This window comes from Bos javanicus, chromosome 21 (genome assembly GCF_032452875.1).
Source record: "Bos javanicus breed banteng chromosome 21, ARS-OSU_banteng_1.0, whole genome shotgun sequence".
In the NCBI taxonomy this organism is placed as follows: domain Eukaryota; kingdom Metazoa; phylum Chordata; class Mammalia; order Artiodactyla; family Bovidae; genus Bos; species Bos javanicus.
In genome coordinates this window covers 20,632,911-20,654,213 of record NC_083888.1, presented here as the reverse complement: position 1 = coordinate 20,654,213, position 21,303 = coordinate 20,632,911, and the positions used below count along the sequence as shown (strand labels likewise).

General features: G+C 56.3%; 1 protein-coding gene across 5 annotated transcripts; it reads left to right on the top strand.

Moving 5' to 3' along the window:
• Positions 1-3,263: 3,263 nt before the first annotated feature.
• On the top strand, positions 3,264-20,906 carry KIF7 (kinesin family member 7). Of its 5 annotated transcripts, none has more exons than XM_061394425.1 (20): positions 3,264-3,352; positions 3,522-3,902; positions 5,717-6,068; positions 7,501-7,701; positions 8,329-8,722; positions 8,978-9,497; positions 9,926-10,042; positions 10,688-10,915; positions 11,819-11,964; positions 12,370-12,485; positions 12,681-12,833; positions 14,412-14,614; positions 15,815-16,012; positions 16,354-16,479; positions 16,656-16,832; positions 17,874-18,089; positions 18,954-19,160; positions 19,315-19,513; positions 19,592-19,738; positions 19,950-20,906. In XM_061394425.1, the coding sequence occupies exons 2-20, from the start codon at positions 3,873-3,875 to the stop codon at positions 20,321-20,323; spliced, it is 4,104 nt and encodes a 1,367-aa protein (XP_061250409.1). In that variant the 5' UTR covers positions 3,264-3,352; positions 3,522-3,872; the 3' UTR covers positions 20,324-20,906. The 5 variants fall into 5 exon arrangements, with proteins under 5 accessions (XP_061250409.1, XP_061250408.1, XP_061250407.1 ...); XM_061394424.1 differs by having other exon boundaries at positions 11,816-11,964; positions 16,659-16,832; XM_061394423.1 differs by having other exon boundaries at positions 11,816-11,964.
• Positions 20,907-21,303: the final 397 nt, after the last annotated feature.

The following is a 21,303-nucleotide window of genomic DNA, read 5'->3' as shown; positions in this document are numbered from 1 at the left end:
GCAGGGGACATGGGTTCGATTTCCGGTGCGGGAAGATCCCACATGCCGTGGGATGTGGGCCATGTGTGTGGCACATGGACTTAGTCCAACAAGTTCATGTGCCACAATTACTGAGCTCGTGCCCTAAACCCCTGCCGCCCAAGTGCTGCGACTACTGAAGCCTGTGCCCCTAGAGCCCCTGCTTCACAACAAGAGAAGCCACCACAGTGAGGACCCCAAGCACTCAAGAAAGAGTAGCCCCCTCACCGCAACTAGAGAAAGCCTGTGCGGCAAAAGACCCAAAACAACCAAAAATAAATAAATTCTCAATAAGAGAAAATACTGATAGGTAATGCCAAATAGCTTTCCAAACTTAACTCGGTTTTCCTTGTTATTGTCATCTGCACCTGCACAGGTAATTCTGATATTTCTGTCCATCCTTTTTGACATCTGTATACACGCGCTCATCCCCTCACCCATGAGTGCCCTCTTGGCCTCCACTCTGTCACACACCTAGAGTCCAGCTCCCTGACTCTCCCTGACACTGACTCTAGACCCTAGCAGATCTTTGGTGTAATGAGTCATTGGCCTTGATCCATGGTTTTGGAACCTGGGGATGTCCAGAATGAGAAAAGGGGAGTGTTGATGGACATACACAGGTGGACATGGTCAGAACCTTGAATTAGCTTTGGGATCAAGCTCACCCACCTCAACCCCCACCTCACCCTCTCCCCCTACCTCACGCTCACAATCCACACCACACTCAGCAGTTTCCTGGGTCCAGCCTAGCTCTGGCAGGGCCCCCATGGGCAGCTTTTGGAGACCTGGCCTCAGGCCTGGTGGTATAAATAGAAACACCCAGTTATCCTGGGCATCACCTGCCTGCGCCGCCTTCTTCCTGGAGTTCCGGAATCCACACTCCTAACTGTCTGTTCCTCCATAGCCCTGGGGCCCCTCCTGCCAGGACAGCCATAGAAGTCAACACACCCACTGGCCAGACCCAGACCCCTCACCCTGTCCTGGATCCCAACCAGGGTGCTGGGAACCAGCATATGGCACAGGCCCGGGAGGTAAACAACTTGTCCCCAAAATTCTGGTTTTATCATTAAACTGATAGCAAAGTGCTCTGAGCCTGGCCCTCAGTCTTTCTGATTACTTTCTGGTGAGAAATAAGAAATGAAGCATCTCCTCTAAATGACAGAAATTTGCTTCGTTGGCTCCAGGCTGGATTGTGGGGCTTTTCTCCTTAGAGACATCAGTTTGGCTGGCCTTCCTGCTCATGTGGGTGTGACGGCTCACCCACATTCTGGACCTCAGGAGGACCTCCCCCTCACGCTGGGATGCCAAGGTCCCTCTCCAGAGAAATACATTGTTCCCTCTCTTCTGTTGCAGCTCACAAAATGCACCTCCAACTGAATCACAGTTTTGGAGATGGAAAAACAGCCGTTACACTTAATAACATACCTTTATCATGCTTTTTTTTTGTCTGTGTTGGGTCTTCCTTGTGGCTCTCGGGCTTCTCATTGCAGTGGTGTCTCTTGCTGCAGAGCACAGGCTCTAGGGCGCACGTGCTTAGTTGCTTCCCAGCATGTGGGATCTTCCCAGACCAGAGATCGAATGCATGTGCATCGAACGCAGGCAGAGGATTCTTAACCACTGGACTACCAGGGAAGTCCTACAACTTGGGTTTTAATGTTCATTGTATTAAGCATGCTGCTGCTGCTGCTAAGTCGCTTCAGTCGTGTCCGACTCTGTGAGACCCCATAGACGGCAGCCCACCAGGCTCCCCCGTCCCTGGGATTCTCCAGGCAAGAACACTGGAGTGGGTTGCCATTACCTTCTCCAATGCATGAAAGTGAAAAGTCAAAGTGAAGTCGCTCAGTCGTGTCTCACTCCTAGCGACACCATGGACTGCAGCCCACTAGGCCCCTCCGTACATGGGATTTTCCAGGCAAGAGTACTGGAGTGGGTTGCCATTGCCTTTTCCTAAACATTGAAACTTGGTGGTATATTGGAGAAGACAAGAGTCAAATATGGCTTGAGTGATGGGGTGGATGGTGTGGGGCATGCTGGAAGAGATGTCTGAGGGCAGTGTCCTGGACAGCTCCTGCTCAGGAATGTGCAGGATGAGCCCCCTCTGCAGGAATTCCACTGACTTTTCACCCACAGAATTGCCTCCCCAACTGCAGAGGCTGGCTAAGAACTCTGTGGCAACCCCACCTCCCACTAGCCTCTTCTAGGGCCAGTTGTCAAGCCAGGAACCCAAGGCTGGGTGGCAGTGTGGTCCACCAGTGGATCCCATGCCCATTCCAAACTGGGCACTTATGAGCCAGAACTGTGGGGCCAGGATTTCTCAGGCCGTCCTGCTCTCTGCCCAGCTTGCTAGAAGGCCTGAACAGGAGCTCCCCAGTGCTTTCATCCATCCACCCTAGGTCACCCTAGCTCTGGGGCAGAGAAGGGGCCCAGCGATGACTTCCTGGTGTGAGTGCCCAAGGAGCAGCCAGGGCCTCTGCCACACCATCCCACTCCCGAATATCTCAGAGGGGATAAGTCCTTCTCGGCTTTAGAAGAGGTAGTGAAATCAGACGAAAACAAGGCTGGAGGCTTCCTGGGCTCTAGGAAGGGAGAGCTTTGCTGAGCTTTGACGGGGCGTGGGGAGGGCTGCGATAGAAAGGAAGGGGGAATGTCTCTGCGCCTGAATGAACAATCGAACTACAGTAGTTGATTTTTAGTTAGTGTTAGTCGCTTAGTCGTGTCCGATTCTTTGCGACCCCATTATCTGTAACCCTCCAGGCTCCTCTGTCCACGGGATTTCCTAGGCAAGAATACTGGAGTGGGTTGCCATTTCCTTCTGCAGGAATTGATTTTTAGGCTACTGTTAACCGGAGTCTCAGGGTTAGCAAATGCTCGTGGAACGAAACTGTCTCCTAGTTAGTATTCATTTACCACTTGTTACAACTTGCATCATAAACCTGGATGCTCCGCTCCACCAGCTGGTGGGTTTTTCCAGCTCGGAAAATTCGGGCGGCCTTGTTGGTTGCTGTGTCCCCAGCTTTCAGCGAGTAGATACTATCAGCGCGCAGCGCTCGCGATTCGGGGCGGTGCTGGGGGTCGCGGGGCCGGTGGTCCAGCCGTTCAGCCCAGGCCACGCCCAATTCCCCGCTCCTCCGCCCCCGCTCCGCCCAGTCTGCGGACAGACTCCCCGGCGCCGCGCAGCCCGCGCCTCCGCCCCGGAGCTCCCAGGCGGGAGGAGTTGCGGATGAGGGGCGGGATGTTTTGGTGGGCGGGGGTCCCAGTGACGGCATCCGACCGCGCCGCGCTGGGGCTCAGAGCCTCAGTGCCCCGCAGGGGGACGACGCGCGCACCCTAGCAGGTGGGTGTGGGCCGGGGAGGGGTGGAGGTGGGTGGGAGGGAGGGGGCGTGGGCTCGTCCCTTCCCTGTGCAGGCCTGGGTTGGGTGGCACTGGGCGTCGGCACCCTGGGGACCCTTGACCGAGCACGAGGACCACTCCCTCCCTCCCCATCTTTGCTAACGTCCTTCAGGCCCCTCCGAGTGGACCGGAGACTCCCCTTCCTTAAGTCGGGGCCTGAGGCCGGCATTCCGGGCCTGGCCAGGAGGAGCGAGCACCCACGCTGCGAGAGTCGGGTTCGCCTTTGTAATCACTTTTCCCACTTTCCCGGAGCTCCTGTCCTGTGCCCGGCGCCTCCGACTCCGGAACCCCCGATGTGGGCCGGGCGCCTTCGGTGCGCAGAGCACTGGGCCCCGAGTCCGGGCGCGGAGAAGCCGGGACCGCGGGGCTGGAAAAGCTGTGACTGAGGGATGCTCGAAGGCGCCTGTAGTATTGCGTGGCAGTTACCGCTGCGGCCCCAGGGCCGGACACCCAGCTGGGACTGATGATTGAACGACCGAGCGAACGATTACAGGTGCTGAGAGAAGTAGTGAAAAATAAAGAGCTGTGACCCTCGGGGTGGGGGCGACGAGTGGGGATGGGGAAAGTTCCCTGGATGTAAACTACTCATCAGCTACTCAGCGTCGGACCTTGTGCTGGGTGCTGGAGATACACCATGAAGGGGACAGGCGGGCCTCTGCCTCCCAGCCCCCAGTTTGGGAGGTGAGGGGAGACCAGTGGATAATCCGGCTTTTGCAAGGTAAGGGAGTGGTCAGTGGCTGATGGGAGAACTAAAGCGGTGGGTGTGGGTGGATGAGTGGTGGGGGCCACAGAGCAGACGCCCCTCTTTGGAGGGGAGGGCGCTCCCTGGAGGTGGCCCTGGTAACAGCTGAGTGTGCTGCAGGCACAGAAAGGTGAGGAAATGTGGGGTCTTAGGGGGTAAGTCATCAAGGTAGGCAGGGTCCATTAAAAGTTTTTCCTGTTAAGGTTTTGAATCTAGAGCATTAGGGAGCCCCTTTCGCCTCTTTTGGGGGCAGTTTAAGCAGGAGAGTGGTGTGGTCACATTTGCATTTTTGAAAGATGCCCCTGGTTGTCACATAGGAAGGTGCAGGGAGGCTGAAGCCAGTGAAGAGGTTGGTAAATACTCTGCCCAGTGGGCGGGATCCGGGCTTGGGTAATAGGATGGAGAGAAGCGGATATACTTGATATTTAGGAGATGGAATTGGCAGTATCTGGTGGTGGGGGCTTGGCCTCAAAGGATGTGCTGACTCTCTTTAAGATGGGGGAGCGGGGAATGTGAGGTGACAAAGGCAGTCAGTTCAGTCACTCACTCGTGTCTGACTCTTTGCAACCCCATGGACTGCAGCACACCAGCCTTCCCTGTCCTTCACTAACTCCCAAAACTTACTCAAACTCACATCCATTGAGTCAGTGATGCCATCCAACCATCTCATCCTCTGTCGTCCCCTTCTCCTCCTGCCTTCAATCTTTCCCAGCATCAGGGTCTTTTCAAATGAGTCAGTTCTTTGCATCAGATGGCCAAAGTATTGGAGTTTCAGCTTCAGCATCAGTGCTTCCAATGAATATTCAGGACTGATTTCCTTTAGGATTGACTGGTTGGGTCTCCCTGCAGTCCAAGGGACTCTCAAGTCTTCTCCAACACTACAGTTCAAAAGCATCAATTCTTTGGCACTCAGTTTTTTTTATAGTCCAACTCTCACATCCATACATGACCACTGGAAAAACCATAGCTTTGACTAGGCAGAGCTTTGTTGGCAAAGTAATATCTCTGCTTTTTAATATGCTGTCTAGGTTGGTCATAGCTTTTCTTCCAAGGAGCAAGTGTCTTTTAATTTCATGGCTACAGTCACCATCTGCAGTGATTTTGGATCCCAAGAAAATAACTTCTCTCACTGTTTCCACTGTTTCCCCATCTATTTGCCATGAGGTGATGGGACCGGATGCCATGATCTTAGTTTTCTGAATGCTGAGTTTTACGAAGGCAGAGACTATGGGTGGGTGTTGGGAAAAGAGATCCTTGTACAGTGCTGCTTGTGTGTGTGTCTTCCAGGAGATGGGGTCCCAGCAAGAACACAGATGCCTTTGGGTGTCGAGTGGAGGAGTTAGGGCCTCATTTTGTCAGTGCTGGGAGCCGTGAAATGCTACCGTGTAGGATTCTGTTGTGGCTCTTGCAGCATCTGGGCATCAGGTTGGGGCACAGAGGATGTTTTGAATTTTGACCACTTCCCTTTTAATCCCTCCAAGGTCAGGAGCTGCAGGAACTGGCTCCAGGTCACCTGCAAGGTGAGTCCAGGTGCTGATGGCCGGGGCCTCTTCCTCTCTCTGCAGGGCCGGGAGCAGCAGTCTCTCAACATGGGGCTGGAGGCCCAGAGGTTGCCAGGGGCCGAGGAGGCCCCCGTGAGGGTGGCCCTTCGAGTGCGCCCACTCCTGCGCAAGGAGCTGCTGCACGGGCACCAGAGCTGCCTGACGGTGGAGCCGGGGCGCAGCCGGGTCACCCTGGGCCGAGACCGCCACTTTGGCTTCCACGTGGTGCTGGATGAGGACGCCGGGCAGGAGGCTGTGTACCAGGCTTGTGTACAGCCCCTTCTCGAGGCTTTCTTTGAAGGCTTCAATGTCACCGTCTTTGCCTACGGTCAGACGGGCTCCGGGAAGACGTACACCATGGGGGAGGCCAGTGTGGGTGAGTGACCTGGCTTGAGACCTCCTGCCTTCATTGAGGGGCCTCAGACATCTCCTGAATTTCTGCCTCTGCCATTTCCTGTTGAAGATGAGGAGGCTGGAGGAGGGTGGGCGGGTTTCCTAACTCCATCTGCAGGCCAGGGTAGGATCAGCTGTGTCACTGGGCTGGGTCGGGCAGGAAGAAGAGTCCTCCGAGGTGAGCGGCCCTCTCAAGTCCATAGAGATGGGATCATACTGTCTGGTTCTGGAGACCTCACTGGGAGGAAGGGCATGGGAAGTTGTCTTGTCTCTAGAGGTTGTCAGGATCGTTGTCAAGGGTCAGGATGGCTGGAAGGGAGACTGTCCTGGAAGAGACATGCTCCAGGGGCTGCATAGCAGGGAAGCGGGCTGGTTCCATGAGGCTCTGGAACAGAGTTTTGCAAGAGATGCTTTGGGCCAATTGAAGGCGTTGCCCACTTCTAAGGACCATGATTTGAAAAGTGTACATGTTTGTTGTAGAAAATTAGGGAAATACAGAAAAGCACATCCACAAAAGAAAACTTATTTGATAACTGCCTTTCCCTGGTAGCTTAGATGGTAAAGAATCTGCCTGTAATGCAGGAGACCCAGGTTTGATCCCTGGGTTGAGAAGATCCCCTGGAGAAGGGGATAGCTACCCACTCCAGTATTCTTGCCTGGAGAATTCCATGGACAGTGGAGCCTGGTGGGCTGCAGTCTGCAGGGTCGCAAAGAGCGACACAACTGAGGGACTAACACTTCCACACTTTCTGATAATTGCCTTTCACTCACCCTGTTAGCATTCAGTTTTTCCTGGTGAAAATTTTTATACTTAAAAAAATATGGTACCAATGTACCATTCTTTTGTATCCTGTTTTATTTTCTTAACAGTATATTAATATCATGAACATTTCTCTATATCACTAATTATTATTCAAGCAAAAACTTTAATGGCTGCTTAGCGTGCCATTGTGAATATAAGGTAATTTATTTAATCAGACCCCTTCTTGGATGTTGCAATGGACACTGAGGGTGTTTTGTTTTTTTTTAAGTTATGAGGAAGAGTATGTTCTGAACATCCTTTTATTACTTCCTTGGCATAAATTTAGGGGCTTCTTTAGATAACTGAGCATAGACTATGATAATGAGTCCCCAGGAGTCATCAAACAAAGGTTATCTGACTGTCTGGCAGGGATGTAGTGGAGATGCTTACACCATGAAAGTGGTTGGTTGAACCTTGAGAGGTTGCTTCCAACTCTGAAATTCTGCCTGAGCACCCTGGAGCCTGGCCTGGCTGCCCAGCCTGTAAGGCTTCTGCCTCTACCTTCTCCACACTGGAGCCCCATCCGCCAGCTTCTGGCAGGAGCCTCTGGGCCTCGTGGGCGCTATGCCCAGCTGAAAGCACCATGGCAGGTGGCCCTGCGGTGTCTCCCCAGCCTCCCTTCACGAGGACGAGCAGGGCATCATCCCACGGGCCATGGCCGAGGCCTTCAAGCTGATTGATGAGAATGACCTGTTGGACTGTCTGGTGCACGTGTCCTACCTGGAAGTGTACAAGGAGGAGTTCCGAGACCTGCTGGAGGTGGGCACCGCCAGCCGGGACATCCAGCTCCGGGAGGACGATCGTGGGAATGTTGGTAAGAGGCTCCTGGGTCCTCTGGTTGGGAGTGGGGAACCTGGCTTGGGGAGGCTTCACCTGCTTAGGGTGGATACCCTGTCTGGAGGAGGGGTAACTCCTAACTAGGAAACTCAAGCTCTGGGAAGTTTTGCTTTCATTTCCCTGTCTCTGCTGAGTTCAGTACACACTGGTGTACCCAGAGTGAGTTCAGTACACACTGGTGTACCCAGAGTGAGAGTCACTGAGGTGGGCATGGGAGAAGCTGAAAAAAGTGAAAGTGTTAGTTGCTAAGTCATGTCCGACACTTTGCAACCCCATGGACTGTAGCCCGCCAGGCTCCTCTGTCCATGGGATTCTCCAGGCAAGAATACTGGGGTGGGTTTGCTGTGTCTTCCTCCAGGGGATCTTCCCAACCCAGGGATTGAACCCTGGTCTCCTGCATTGAAGGCAGATTCTTTACCAGCTGAGCTACCAGGGAAGCTGGAGCCCCTTAAATCCCCAAGCAGGATGGGCAGGACCCCCTGGGCATGCCGAAGGGGCCCCTGAATCAGGAAGAGCTTAGAGGACCAGTCCTGCTCAGCCTGCCCTCCTGGCTGATCAGCCTCAGGCTGCCCTGCCTTGGGCTCACAGCCTTTTGTGCCCACAGTGCTGTGTGGGGTGAAGGAAGTGGACGTGGAGGGCCTGGACGAGGTGCTGAGCCTCCTGGAGATGGGCAATGCAGCGCGGCACACGGGAGCCACACACCTCAACCGCCTCTCCAGCCGCTCCCACACCATCTTCACCGTGACCCTGGAGCAGCGGGGTCGCGCCCCCAGCCGCCTGCCCCGACCTGCGGCCGGCCAGCTGCTTGTCTCCAAGTTCCACTTTGTGGACTTGGCGGGCTCGGAGAGGGTGCTCAAGACAGGCAGCACAGGCGAGCGACTCAAGGAGAGCATCCAGATCAACAGCAGCCTCTTGGCGCTAGGCAACGTCATCAGTGCCCTGGGTGATCCCCAGCGCCGGGGCAGCCACATCCCTTACCGGGACTCCAAGATCACCCGGTGAGCTGCCGCTGCTGCTGGCCCAGGGGAAAGAGGCCCCGTGAGCCCCTTAGTCTGTCCTGGCTCCTGTCTGGCCTCTCTGGCTGGGGTGAGGAGATAAGAGATGGGTCCCCCTCTGGTTTCTGGGGCACAATCTACACGTGGTTGAAGTCTTGGGCCCACAGGGAGCCACACAGAGATTCAAACCCTCTTTGGGGTCTGAACCTCTGGCTCTGGCACTTTGGGGCCCTTGACGCATCTCCCTGGCGCCCTCAGGATCCTCAAAGACTCCCTGGGCGGGAACGCCAAGACGATGATGATCGCCTGCATCAGCCCTTCCTCCTCCGACTTTGACGAGACCCTCAACACCCTCAACTACGCCAGCCGCGCCCAGAATATTCGAAACCGCGCCACTGTCAACTGGCGGCCCGAGGCTGAGCGGGGGCCGGAGGAGGCCGTGGCCAGCGCCCGGGGGCCGCCTAGGCATCGGTCGGAAACACGCATCATCCACCGGGGCCGTCGCGCCCCGGGCCCTGCCGCCGCCTCCGCCGCGGCCACTGCCCGCCTGGGCGCCGAGTGCGCGCGTTACCGAGCCCGCACCGACGCCGCCTACAGCCTCCTGCGCGAGCTGCAGGCCGAGCCCGGGCTGCCCGGCGCCGCCGCCCGCAAGGTGCGCGACTGGCTGTGCGCCGTCGAGGGCGAGCGCAGCGCCCTGAGCTCCGCCTCCGGGCCCGACAGCGGCATCGAGAGCGCCTCTGCCGAGGAGCAGGCCACCCAGGGACCCGGCGGGCGAAAGGTGACCAGGGGCCGGGGGTGGCCTGGGGTGGGCGGGGTGGGGGAGGTGAGGAAGAAGGTTTTCCATACAGGGATTCAGAGGCATTTCTGCTGATGACCTTGATGTATCCTCAGGGTTTCCATCTGTTAAATAAAGATAACAGGAGTATCTACCTCCTCGGGATGTAAGGACTGAGGGTGTCATAAGTGCTGGTGGAAGCTAGTTCTTAATAATTGTGGTGGTGATATTACTGGTAATGAAAATATGATTAATGACAAGAGATAGCCCAATGGCTTGTGGAGGGGACTGCAGGCCATGTGGGGTCTGGACCCCTTTCCCATTGCAGGCAGGCTTTGGAGCAGAGTAGCAAGCAGGGCCGGCGGGGTGACTCAGGGATAGGCAGGCTCGTCCTTACTGTTCCCCTGAAGCTGCTCTCCTTGCCCCCCTAGGAAGATGAGGGGCCGCTGCAGCTGCTGGCCCTGCAGAGCCAGGTGGCCCGGCTGGAAGAGGAGAACCGAGACTTTCTGGCTGCGCTGGAGGACGCCATGGAGCAGTACAAACTTCAGGTGGGGCGCCCCCTGCCACAGTGGTGGTGGGGAGGGGAGACTAATGACGGGAGGCGAAGCAGCTGTGTCGGAGTGGGTTCTGGCAGGATGGGTAGAGGTGTGAGCAGAAGTGCGGAGGAAAGGAACGGATTGGCGCAAGTGGGTGTGCGAAGGCGGGTTGGAATTGGGACTGAAGGGGCAGCCCCATGAGACTCCTGAGCCCTGCTTTTCCTTTTGTGCAAAGATAACCAGGTCAGCGCAGCTCCTGGCGCCCCCTGGTGGCAGTGAGTGGCATGAATATGGAGGGAATGATAGATGGGGCAGGGTCGGTTCAGGCAGGCAGTCTGTCCGATTCTTTGCGACCCCATGGACTGCAGCACACCAGGCCTCCCTGTCTATCACCAACTCTCGGAGCCTGCTCAAACTCACGTCCATCGAGTCGGTGATGTGGCGGGTGGGAGAGTTTAAACCTGAGCTAATGCACTGTGTATTCCAGAGGGACACCAAGAGGTGGTCAGAGGCATTTGGCCCTCCATTTTAACACAGAGAGGGCAGGGTGGTCTCAGACGTGTTCTTCATTTTCCTGCACTTCTGCCTGTCAGCACCCTGGCTCCCTACCTCTCTCTCATCCACGTCTCCCATCAGCACCTGGACCATGTCTTGCAGAGTGACCGTCTTCGTGAGCAGCAGGAGGAGATGGCAGAGCTGCGACTGCGGCTGGAGCTGGTGCGGCCAGGCTGGGGGGCCCCAGGGATCTTGCAGGGCTTGCCTCCAGGGTCTTTTGTGCCCCGGCCTCACACAGCCCCCCTGGGAGGTGCCCACACCCATGTGCTGGGCATGGTTCCCCCCGCCTGCATTCCTGGAGATGAAGTTGGCCCTGAGAGCCGGGGAGAGGTGAGACGGTGGCAAGGCTCGGTGTCTGCTGGTTGACCTGGGCAGGCTCAGGCAGGGGAGGGGCAATCCTGGGGAATGTGTCACTCATCTCGTGCTTTCACGGGACCAGCTATGAAATGCCCCTTTCTGGTGTTCCTGGAGGAATGGCCCAAATTTGGGTAGGGCCTCTCAGAAGGATCTGGTGCCATGGAGCATCCTTGGAGTAGTTGGAGATTGCTTGGAGTGAGGATTACGGAGAGGGTTCTGGCTTCCAGTATGGAATGGAATGCTTGCCTACCTCCAGGGATGGGGAGCTCATCACCTCTGGAGTCACCTCCCCACACACACACCATCTTTGGATGCCTTCCTCTGCAAGTTCAGTTTTCCATGAGCTCTGATCTCCTTGCACTTGGTCTCTTGTTTCTAGTTCTGTCACTTGGGGCCTTTTGGACAAGGGCTGCTCCTGTATCTGCCTGAAACTTCTGGGTCATCTGAGCTCTAAAGGGCAGAGGGACTGAGGGGTGGGAGGACGTGGGTTTGGAAGAAGCCTGTTACGGACCCTCCACCCCCTACTCTGGTGGGGCGTTGTTGGTGAGATAAGACTTGCTGCAGATGACTTATATACACGGTGGAAAGGGGAGGTTGTCCCCTGAGGAGTGCTAGTTCAGCTGTGGGGGCTGGAGCAGGGTGGGGGTGGTGGGGGTCAAGAGAACAGGAGGAGTAGAGGAAGGAACAAGGGAGGAGGGGAGAAGTTTATGTTCCAATTTGAGATTGGAAAGGCCTCTCGGATATCATTGGAGCTAGATCTTGAAGGTAAGGTCTGGCTTGAAGAGCACGCAAAGCGGGCTGAAGACTGGGTGGGGGGAAATGGCTGATGGAGAAGGCCCTGGGAGCCTGTCCTGAAACCTGGGCATTCCCCAGCAGATGAAAAATGGCAGGGAGGCTGGAGCCAAGTTTCTGACAGAGGGAGACAGGCCGGGAAGTGGCTCTTCAGATGCATCAGAGGCAGAGGAAGAGGAAGAGGAGGAGGAGAAGGAGGGGCTGCCCCGACAGAGCCTGTACCCACGAAGGTGAGTGGGACCCATGGCCCACCTGACAAGGACCAGCTCAGGGCCTCAGCTGGGCAAGAGGGGGATCCCACTGTAGTCTCAGGGTGTCCTTGCCTCCATTGGCCTGGCCAGCCTTTGGGGAAAGCAGGCAGGGGCTGTGGGCTCTGAATCAAGCATTCTCACTGGGGTGGGTGTGCTGAGGGACGGACCCGGCCTCCTGGTTCTCGGCCTCCAAGGTGGCCCTCGGCACCCTGCACCCTCTCAGCTCAGCCGCTGGCCTCTGAGTTGTACCAGATGGACATCCTGGGGTCAAGGTGACCCTGGGGTGATGGAAGGCCTGGGGTTCTCTCTTCCCCTTTGGGCCTGGGAGGAGGCTGGGCTGGGGCAGGGCTGGGGAGGGGTACAGACTCCCCTTCTGCCCTCCAGGAATGGGATCAGCAAGTGGAACCAGAGGATGGGGGCCTGCCCAGAGAGTCCACTCAACAGGAAGGGCCCAGAGCTTCGCCTGGAGGAGCTGGGTGCAGCTATCCCGGGACCCAGAGGTGAGCTGGGTGGGGCGCAGAGAGGGTCCCAACCCCTTTACCCACTCATGGTCCTGGACTGGCCACCCTGGAGAGTCCACATACCATCTCTGGCTGCCCCTGGCCAGGGCAGTCCTCCTCTTCCCTCTGTTCCTGCCACCCCTGCTTCCCCCACTATCTGTCGCGGCAGCCGCCCTGACCGTCAGCCTGTTACAGTGGTTGGTGGGAGCAAGGCCCTGGCTCAGCCCCGCCAGGCCCCCGCGGCCATGGCCTCTGAGTGGCGACTGGCCCAAGCCCAGCAGAAGATCCGTGAGCTGGCCATCAACATCCGCATGAAGGAGGAGCTCATTGGCGAGCTGGTGCGCACAGGTGAGGGAGGAGCTTTGATCCGGGCCTCCCACCTGAGGGTGGGTGGTTAGGAGCAGGGTCCAGATGTTTGCCCACTCAGCTTCTTCCAGATGGGTGACCTTGAGCAGGTAGGATAACCGCTGTGTGCTCTGAAATGGAGAGAGTAACTGCACCTGTTTCTTAGGTGGTTGGAATGAGTTAATTCAGGTAAAATGCTTAGACTGGTTTTCAGGAAGCTTCGTACTGTTACTAATCAGTTGCCTGCTGTGTGTCAGACGCTGCACGGGGCAAAAGCGGTCCTGGGGAGCAAACAGCGTCCCCCAGTCATAGTAGTACGGCTGCTGCTGGTGACACAGGCAAGTGAGCAGGGGATGGTTCTAGGTGGTGACTGGTCAAGCTTTTTAATTTTAATAGCTATGACTTTATTATAAAATGTATTGGGAACAATTGCAGACAGACATATGAGAGTCCCTACATACCCATCATTCAGATTTAGCATTTCCAAGCTTGGCCCGCATTTGCATCAACTCTCCCTTTTTTCTTTGCTGAAATTTTTTGTTTCTAACTTCTTGGCTATGCCAGATCTTTGCTTGCAACTTGCAGACTCATTAATAGCTGTGGCATGCTGGATCTGGTTCCCTGACCAGGGACTGAACCTGGGCCCCCTGAATTGGGAGCATGGAGTCTTAGCCATTGGACCACCAGGGAAGTCCTTTTTTGCTGAAATATTCTGAGGCAAATCCAAGACTTCATGTCATTTCATTCCTGCACCTTTCAGTATGCCTCTTTTTGGATATTTTAACCAAAATGCCATTAGCATATCTAACTAAACTGATGCCCTCACAGTGCTCCGAACAGAAGCAGTTCTTCAACAGTGTCTGTGTGCAGCTCTGGGCTTGTCCACACATTCGCTCATTGCTAAGTCATGTCAGTCGTGTCCGACTCTGTGCAACCCCATAGACGGCAGCCCACCAGGCTCCCCCATCCCTGGGATTCTCCAGGCAAGAACACTGGAGTGGGTTGCCATTTCCTTCTCCAGTGCATGATAGTGAAAAGGGAAAGTGAAGTCACTCAGTCGTGTCCGACACTTCTCGACCCCATGGACTGTAGCCCACCAGGCTCCTCCGTCCATGGGATTTTCCAGGCAAGAGTACTGGAGTGGGGGTCTCTGAAATCTCCCTTCGCTCACCTTTTCAGTCATCCTGTAGAATGTTCCAGATCCCAGATATTCTGGGTTTGTCTGTTAGCTTCCTTGTGGCGTCATTTAGCTTGTTCCTTTGACCTGTCTCCTACAAATGGAAGTTAGTTCTAGAGGCTTAGTTGTATGGTGGCTCAAGTTACATATTGATTTTAGCATGTGTTAGATAACAGGAAAACTAGTTAACCTGTATTTTTTCTGGGTCACTGCTATGGAAAAGGCTATTATAAAAAATAAGTCAAATTAAAGAAAAGTAGTAAATGGTCACAGTACTGGAGGGTAGTCATTGTGAAATCCTTGTAAGTGCTGGGGGCTGACAGAGGTCTGGGAAAGCCACGGGGGAGGAGCTGCGATGCTTCAGGGAGGGGTCTCCGGTGCTGAGTACACCCCGGTTCTTCCAGGGAAGGCTGCCCAGGCCTTGAACCGTCAGCACAGCCAGCGCATCCAGGAGCTGGAGCGGGAGGCGGAGCGGGTGCGGGCAGAGCTGAGCGAGGGCCAGAGGCAGCTGCGGGAGCTCGAGGGCAGGGAGCCCCAGGACGCTGGTGAGCGCTCGCAGCTCCAGGAGTTCCGCAAGAGGGTTGCTGCCGCTCAGAACCAAGTGCAGGTCAGTGTCAGAACCCCAGGCGTGGTGGCTGCAGCCTCCCAGGCTGGGGTCCTGGGATCAAGACCTGTGTGAGCCCCAGAGCCCACGCCCACTGTGGAACCAGGGGGTGCTCCAGCCCCAGCTGTTGGTGCGAACGCCCTCCTGGCCTTCCAGAGTGAGGCTGGTATTAGGTAGGAGCTGGCAGTGCTGGAGATCTTTGAACACAGCAGAGGCAGAGGCGGGGAGGTGGGCCGTGCCTGAAGACCACCTTAGGAGACCATCGAGGATGAGGGAAGGGTACGGGAAGGAAGCAACCCTCCCTCCTGTGGCCCTCCCCTCCCTCCATGAGTCTGCCCTTGCAGCTGTCTGTCCATCCATCCCTGCAGCCCATCATCCCTCTGTCCATCCACCCACCAGTCCAGGTGTCTGATCCATGCAGTTATCCTTTTACCAGTTGAGTGACTATTTATGTGCCTGTTCATTTGTCTTCTATTTCTGTTTATCGATCCTTGCATTGTTTGTTCGTCCTGTTTTTTACTTAAAAAAAATTTTTTTTTTTAAATTTATTTGGCTGCACTGGGTCTTAGTTGCAGCATGCGGGATCTTTAGGTGTCGCACAGAATCCTTTTAGTTGTAGGCATGTGGGATCTAGTTCCCTTGATCAGGGATCAAACCCAGGCCCCCTGCTTTGGGAGCTCAGAGTCTTAGCCATGGACCACCAGGGAAGTCCCCTGTTTTTTACCTTGATATGATCGCATCATCTGTCTGTCCACCCACCCTTCCATCCACTCATCTTTGCACCTGTCCCTCCACTGCAGTAGAGTGATTAAGAGCGAAGGTTCAGGAGCCTTGACTGCTTGCGTTTGAATCCCAGCTCTGCCATTTACTAGCTGTGGGTCCTGGGTCAAGTTTCCTAACCTCTCTGCACCTCAGTTTCCTAATCTGTTAAGTAGGAAACCTCTGAAGTCGTTTCGTAGGGTTCTAAGGATCACTTAATATGAGAGCACTTGGTGTGCTGTGTAGTATGCAGTAAATGTCACAGTATTTTGACATTTTTATAATTTGCTATTTTTATCAGTCTGTTGTCCATTGGCCTGTCTTCCCTTTTGTCTGTCCCTCTTCATCGTCCTTCCGTCCTGCCCGTCCTTGTTGAGTGCCAGGCGCCATGCCCGGCTTTTGGCAGCTGCCATGAGCAGCCCAGCGGAAGCTGTGTTGGTCCAGGTACTGAAGGAGAAGAAGCAGGCGACAGAGCGGCTGGCATCACTGTCGGCGCAGAGTGAGAAGCGGCTGCAGGAGCTGGAGAGGAACGTGCAGCTCATGCGGCAGCAGCAGGGGCAGCTGCAGCGGCGGCTTCGCGAGGAGACAGAGCAGAAGCGCCGCCTGGAGGCGGAGATGAACAAGCGGCAGCACCGTGTCAAGGTTGGGTGCTTGGCTGGCGGGGTGGCTGCGTCCCAGCCAGGAGGCGAGGGGAGCGCGTACCGCCACGCGACCGTAAAAGGCTGGTCACGTGGCCTCCCTGAGTCTGTTTCTTCACTTGAAAGTGAGAGTTACAGGAAACTCAGGGCTAGGGTGAGAATTCAGTGAGATGAACCAGATAAGGGGTCCAGCAATCTTGTGTTTGTGAGGCTGGGGGGTGCTGGGCAGGGTTGTCTTGGGAGCGGGAAGGCACTCCTGTGGGCTTTGGGGATTACGGGCTGTGGGAGGACACTGGTACCCCACAGCGCCCTGCCAACCGGACTCACCCTGAACTTTGTGCCCAGGAGCTGGAGCTGAAGCACGAGCAGCAGCAGAAGATCCTGAAGATCAAGACAGAAGAGATCGCGGCATTTCAGAGGAAGCGGCGCAGCGGAAGCAACGGCTCTGTGGTCAGCCTGGAGCAGCAGCAGGTGGGGTCTGGGCTGAACCACACCCCTGGGGCACCCGTAGCCAGTTGCTAGAGTGCCCTGCGGGGTCAGCCAGTGGGCACACCATTCTCCCCCCCTGAGCTGGGTGGCCATCCACACCACCTACGTGGCCAGAGGGGAGAGCTGAGTTCCTGCCCACCTCCCCCGCTGTCCCTCAGAAGATTGAGGAGCAGAAGAAGTGGCTGGACCAGGAAATGGAGAAGGTCCTGCAGCAGCGGCGGGCACTGGAGGAGCTAGGGGAGGAGCTCCACAAGCGGGAGGCCATCCTGGCCAAGAAGGAGGCCCTGATGCAGGAGAAGACGGGGCTGGAGAGCAAGCGGCTTCGGTCCAGCCAGGTGAGATCCTGCCGGGTGAGGCCCAGCTGGGTGAGGCCCAGCCAGGTGAGATCCTACCAGGTGAGGCCCAGCCGGGTGAGATGCCATCAGATAAGGTCCTTCCAAGTGAGATGTCTCCAGCTGGCAATGCTGCCGGGTGAGCTCTGGACGGATGAGGCTCTTCTCGGTGGTGCCCCTGCCGTGTGAGTTCCAGCCACGCCACTGTCCTTGTGGGCTCTACCCTGAGCATCTTCAGAGTGTCTGTGATCCGGGCTCTGATGTGTGGGTAGAAGAGCCTCTCCAGGTATCTGCCCCCAGAGCATTGTACCTCATTAGCCACCTGCTCTGCAGGCAGAACGAGGAGCCACAGGTGTAGAGGTGGTTTGGCCAGAGAGAAAGAGCCTTCACTCGGGTTGGAGGCAGTTGCACCAGGCCCCACCCACCCAGCTCCACTTGGCTTCGTTGCTCCCTCTTGAGTAGGGAGTTTCGCAGCCAAATTTCCTCCTCTTAGATGGAACCACAGCGTTGCCCTGAGGATTAGAGAAGGGGTACGTCACTTCACACAGAGCCCAGAGCTGTCCCAGGAGCCGGTGCTTGGGCTAGATGCCCACAGGGTTCCAGACCATCTTCTGCTGTCATGGAGTCCTAGAGGGTTTCAGCTGGATTTTCTGGAAGTCCCTTGGCCATTAGAACCCTCACTTCCTTCCACATTAGGTTCCCGAAGGGCCTCTGGGGTTTGGCCACTAACCCCACCTCCTTCCCATCACCAGCTGGAGTCAGGTCATCTCAGTGACAAGCCACCACCATCCTCTCTGCCTTTGCCCATGTTGCCCCTCTTGTCCTTAGTGTCTCTGTATCCTCCTTCCGGGCCGTCTCTGGGGGCCCCTCTTCAGAGGCTCGGGTCCCCTAGGCCCCCACTCCCCAGCTTGTACAGAATTGAGAGTCAGGCCTCCTGCTGGACAGCACGCCTCCTTAGCCTCCATGGCAGGGCTGGCCTGTTCCTGTGGCCCCTGGGAGGGTGGGGCCTGCCCCTTTCCTCATCACCGGCGGTGCCGCCCCCAGGCCCTCAACGAGGACATTGTGCGAGTATCCAGCCGGCTGGAGCACCTGGAGAAGGAGCTGTCCGAGAAGAGCGGGCAGCTGCGGCAGGGCAGCGCCCAGAGCCAGCAGCAGATCCGTGGGGAGATTGACGCGCTGCGCCAGGAGAAGGACTCGCTGCTGAAACAGCGGCTGGAGATCGACAGCAAGCTGAGGCAGGGCAGCCTGCTGTCGCCTGAGGTGCGCCCTGCGAGCCGGCCCGGCTGTCTGCTCCCCTCTGCCCCTAGCCCCGGCTCTCCGCTGGGTGCAGGCCTCCCTGCTTCAGGACACACATCCCTCCCAGGTGTCAGCCCCACAGAAGGCGCAGGACTAGCCCTCCCACCGCTGGTCCAGCCCCTGGGCCTGGGACACACAGCTGGGCCTCGCTGCCCTCGGTTGCCCCAGCTGGAGTCGGGACTCGTCCTGTGTCCTGTATCACGTTGACCTCAGGCATATAGCGTGCTCACACCTCTCAACTCCCAACATGGGACGCGAGTCAGGACCATGTCAGCATACCTCACAGCCACATAGGTTTGCCCTCCTGCCAGCAGAGAGAGCTTTTGTTAGAGAAACGGACCCCCAGGGACCTACCTGGCAGTCTAGTGGTTAAGACTGTGCTTCCACTGCAGGGGGCATAGATTTGATCCCTGGTTGGGGAACTAAGATCCCACATGTTGCATGGTGCAGCCAAAAAGTTAAAATTTAAAAGAAGGGGAAATGGACCCCAGCAGACCCTGGGTGCCTCTGCAGCCCTGCCACGCCTTCCCTTCAGAGCAGGGTCTCCCAAGCACAGGTAACTCCAGAGGCTGTGAGCTTCAGAGAGCAGCCTCCTAGCGGAGCCCTGGCCTCCCTGACCCCCGAACCGAGGCTCAGATGGATGTGCCTCTGCTCCTGCTGCAGCGGGCGGGGGTGCCTCTGGCTCTGAGGACAAGCGGGCACATAAAGGCTGGGTTGTGGCTGCGTGTGGCCATTACGACTCTGCCCAGGACCTCGGTGTTCAGGGGGCAGGTGACCCATGGAGTGGGTAGCCCGTGTCCCCCTCCACCCATCCCCGTGTCCCTGCAGGAGGAGCGGACACTGTTCCAGCTGGATGAGGCCATTGAGGCCCTGGACGCCGCCATCGAGTACAAGAACGAGGCCATCACGTGCCGCCAGCGAGTGCTGCGGGCCTCAGCCTCCTTGCTGTCCCAGTGCGAGATGAACCTCATGGCCAAGCTCAGCTACCTCTCGTCCTCGGAGACCCGAGCCCTTCTCTGCAAGTACTTCGACAAAGTGGGTCCTGGAGCTTGCAGACCCCCGCCTTCACGGGGGTGGGGGGAGGTGGACGGCGCGGGCGGTGAGCTGGCCACACGCCTGCTGCCCCTGCGTGAACAGTCCCGGGTGAAGGGAGCCGGCGCTGGGGGCTGAGCCTGGCTGTTGGGGACAGGTGGTGACACTCCGCGAGGAGCAGCACCAGCAGCAGGTGGCCTTCTCGGAGCTCGAGTTGCAGCTGGAGGAGCAGCAGAGGCTGGTGTACTGGCTGGAGGCGGCCCTGGAGCGGCAGCGCCTGGAGATGGACCGCCAGCTGACCCTGCAGCAGAGGGGACATGAGCAGCACGTGCAGCTGCTGCTGCAGCAGAGCCGAGGTGGGGCCCGGGCCCGCCACGGGGGCTGCCGCCTGCCCTGTAGCCCCTCACCACCTCCTCCTGCCTTTTTTTCTCCAGACCATCTTGGCGAAGGGCTGGCGGACAGCAGGAGGCAGTACGAGACCAGAATCCAAGCTCTGGAGAAGGAGCTGGGCCGCCACGTGCGGCTGAACCAGGAGCTGAAGCAGAAGCTCAGTAGCCTGAGTGCTGCCAGCCAGAGCAGGGGTAATTGCTGCGTGCTGTCACCAGGCCGGCCGGGGCTCAGCCCTGACGTCAGGTCTTCTTTGTTCTGGGCAGAGTTTAGAAACCACTCTGCCTTCAGCTCTTGGGTCATCCCATATGTTGTTGATTGCATGGGGGTGTTGGAAGAAGGCTAGGGCTTCAGGAAGGGGTAGCTGGCTACCTCCATTTCTGACAAGGATGTTGTTATTGCCAGTGATGGGTGGGGAGAAGAGGACCCCGTGCCTGGAGAACAGACAAGCCCCTGGAAGTGAGGATGAGCTCTACCCAGCGCCTGAGCCTCTCTGGCAGCCCACCGGCATGGAGGGTGCCCCCCGCCCACGGGAGGAGATGCGGGACTTGGTCCACGCCCCGTTACCGTTGACGTGGAAACGCTCGAGCCTGTGCAGTGAGGAGCAGGGCTCTCCTGAGGAGCTGCGGCAGCGGGACGCCGCTGAGCTCCCAGTGGGGCGGGTGCTGCCTGTGGGTGAGGCGGGTCTGCCCTGGAACCTCGGGCCCTTGGCCAAGCCCCGGCGGGAACTGCGGAGGGTCAGCCCAGGGATGATCGACGTCAGGAAAAACCCCCTGTAGGCACACCTGGGAGATTTGGGGCCTGCCCAAAGGTGTGGTGTTGACGCTCCCTTCTGTGAAGGAGTCCTTACCTCAAGCTCTAAATCAGGTCCTGATCTTTCTTGTTAGAGTCAACAAATTCGGGCTACAGACCAGAACTGGACTTGAATCACTTGTTTAAAAAAGGTGCAGATTTCTACCTGTCACTTCCTTTAGGATGTGGTACCCAGTTGCCATGTTTTGGCTTTTTTTTTAATATAATTTTTAAAATTTTATAGTTGATTTATAGCATTGTTAGTTTCAGATGTGAAGCAGAATGTTTATGCACATGGATATGTCCACTCTTTTTTTGATTCTTTTCTCAGACAGCTTACTACAGATTTTTGAGTAGAGTTCTTTGAGCTATACAGTAGGTCCTTGTTGGTTATCTATTTTATATATAGTAGTGTGTACATGTTAATCCCAAACTCCTAATTTATCCCTTCTGTTCCCTTCCCCCTTTGGTAACCATAAGTTTGTTTTCAGAGTCTATGAGTTTGTTTCTGTTCTGTAAATAAGTTCATCTGTATTTTTTTTAGAGTCCACATATAAGTGATAGCATATATTTGTCTGTCTGATTTACTTCACTTAGTATGATAATCTCTAGGTCTGTGTTGCTGCAAATGGCATTCATTTCTTATAGCTGAGTAATATTCCAGTGTGTATATGTACCATGTCTTGTACGTTTCTCTGCTGATGGAAATTTAGATGGCTTCCATGTCTTAGCTAGTGTAAATAGTGCTGCAGTGAACACTGGAATGCATGTATTTATCTTTTCAAATTATAGTTTTCTCCAGATAATATGCCTAGGGGTAGGACTGCTGGATCATATGGTAGTTCTATTTTTAGTTTAAGGGACCTCCATACTGTTCTCCATAATGGTTGTACCAGCTTACATTCCCACTGACAGTGCAAGAGGCTTCCCTTTTCTCCACACCCTCGCCAACATTCACTGTTTGCAG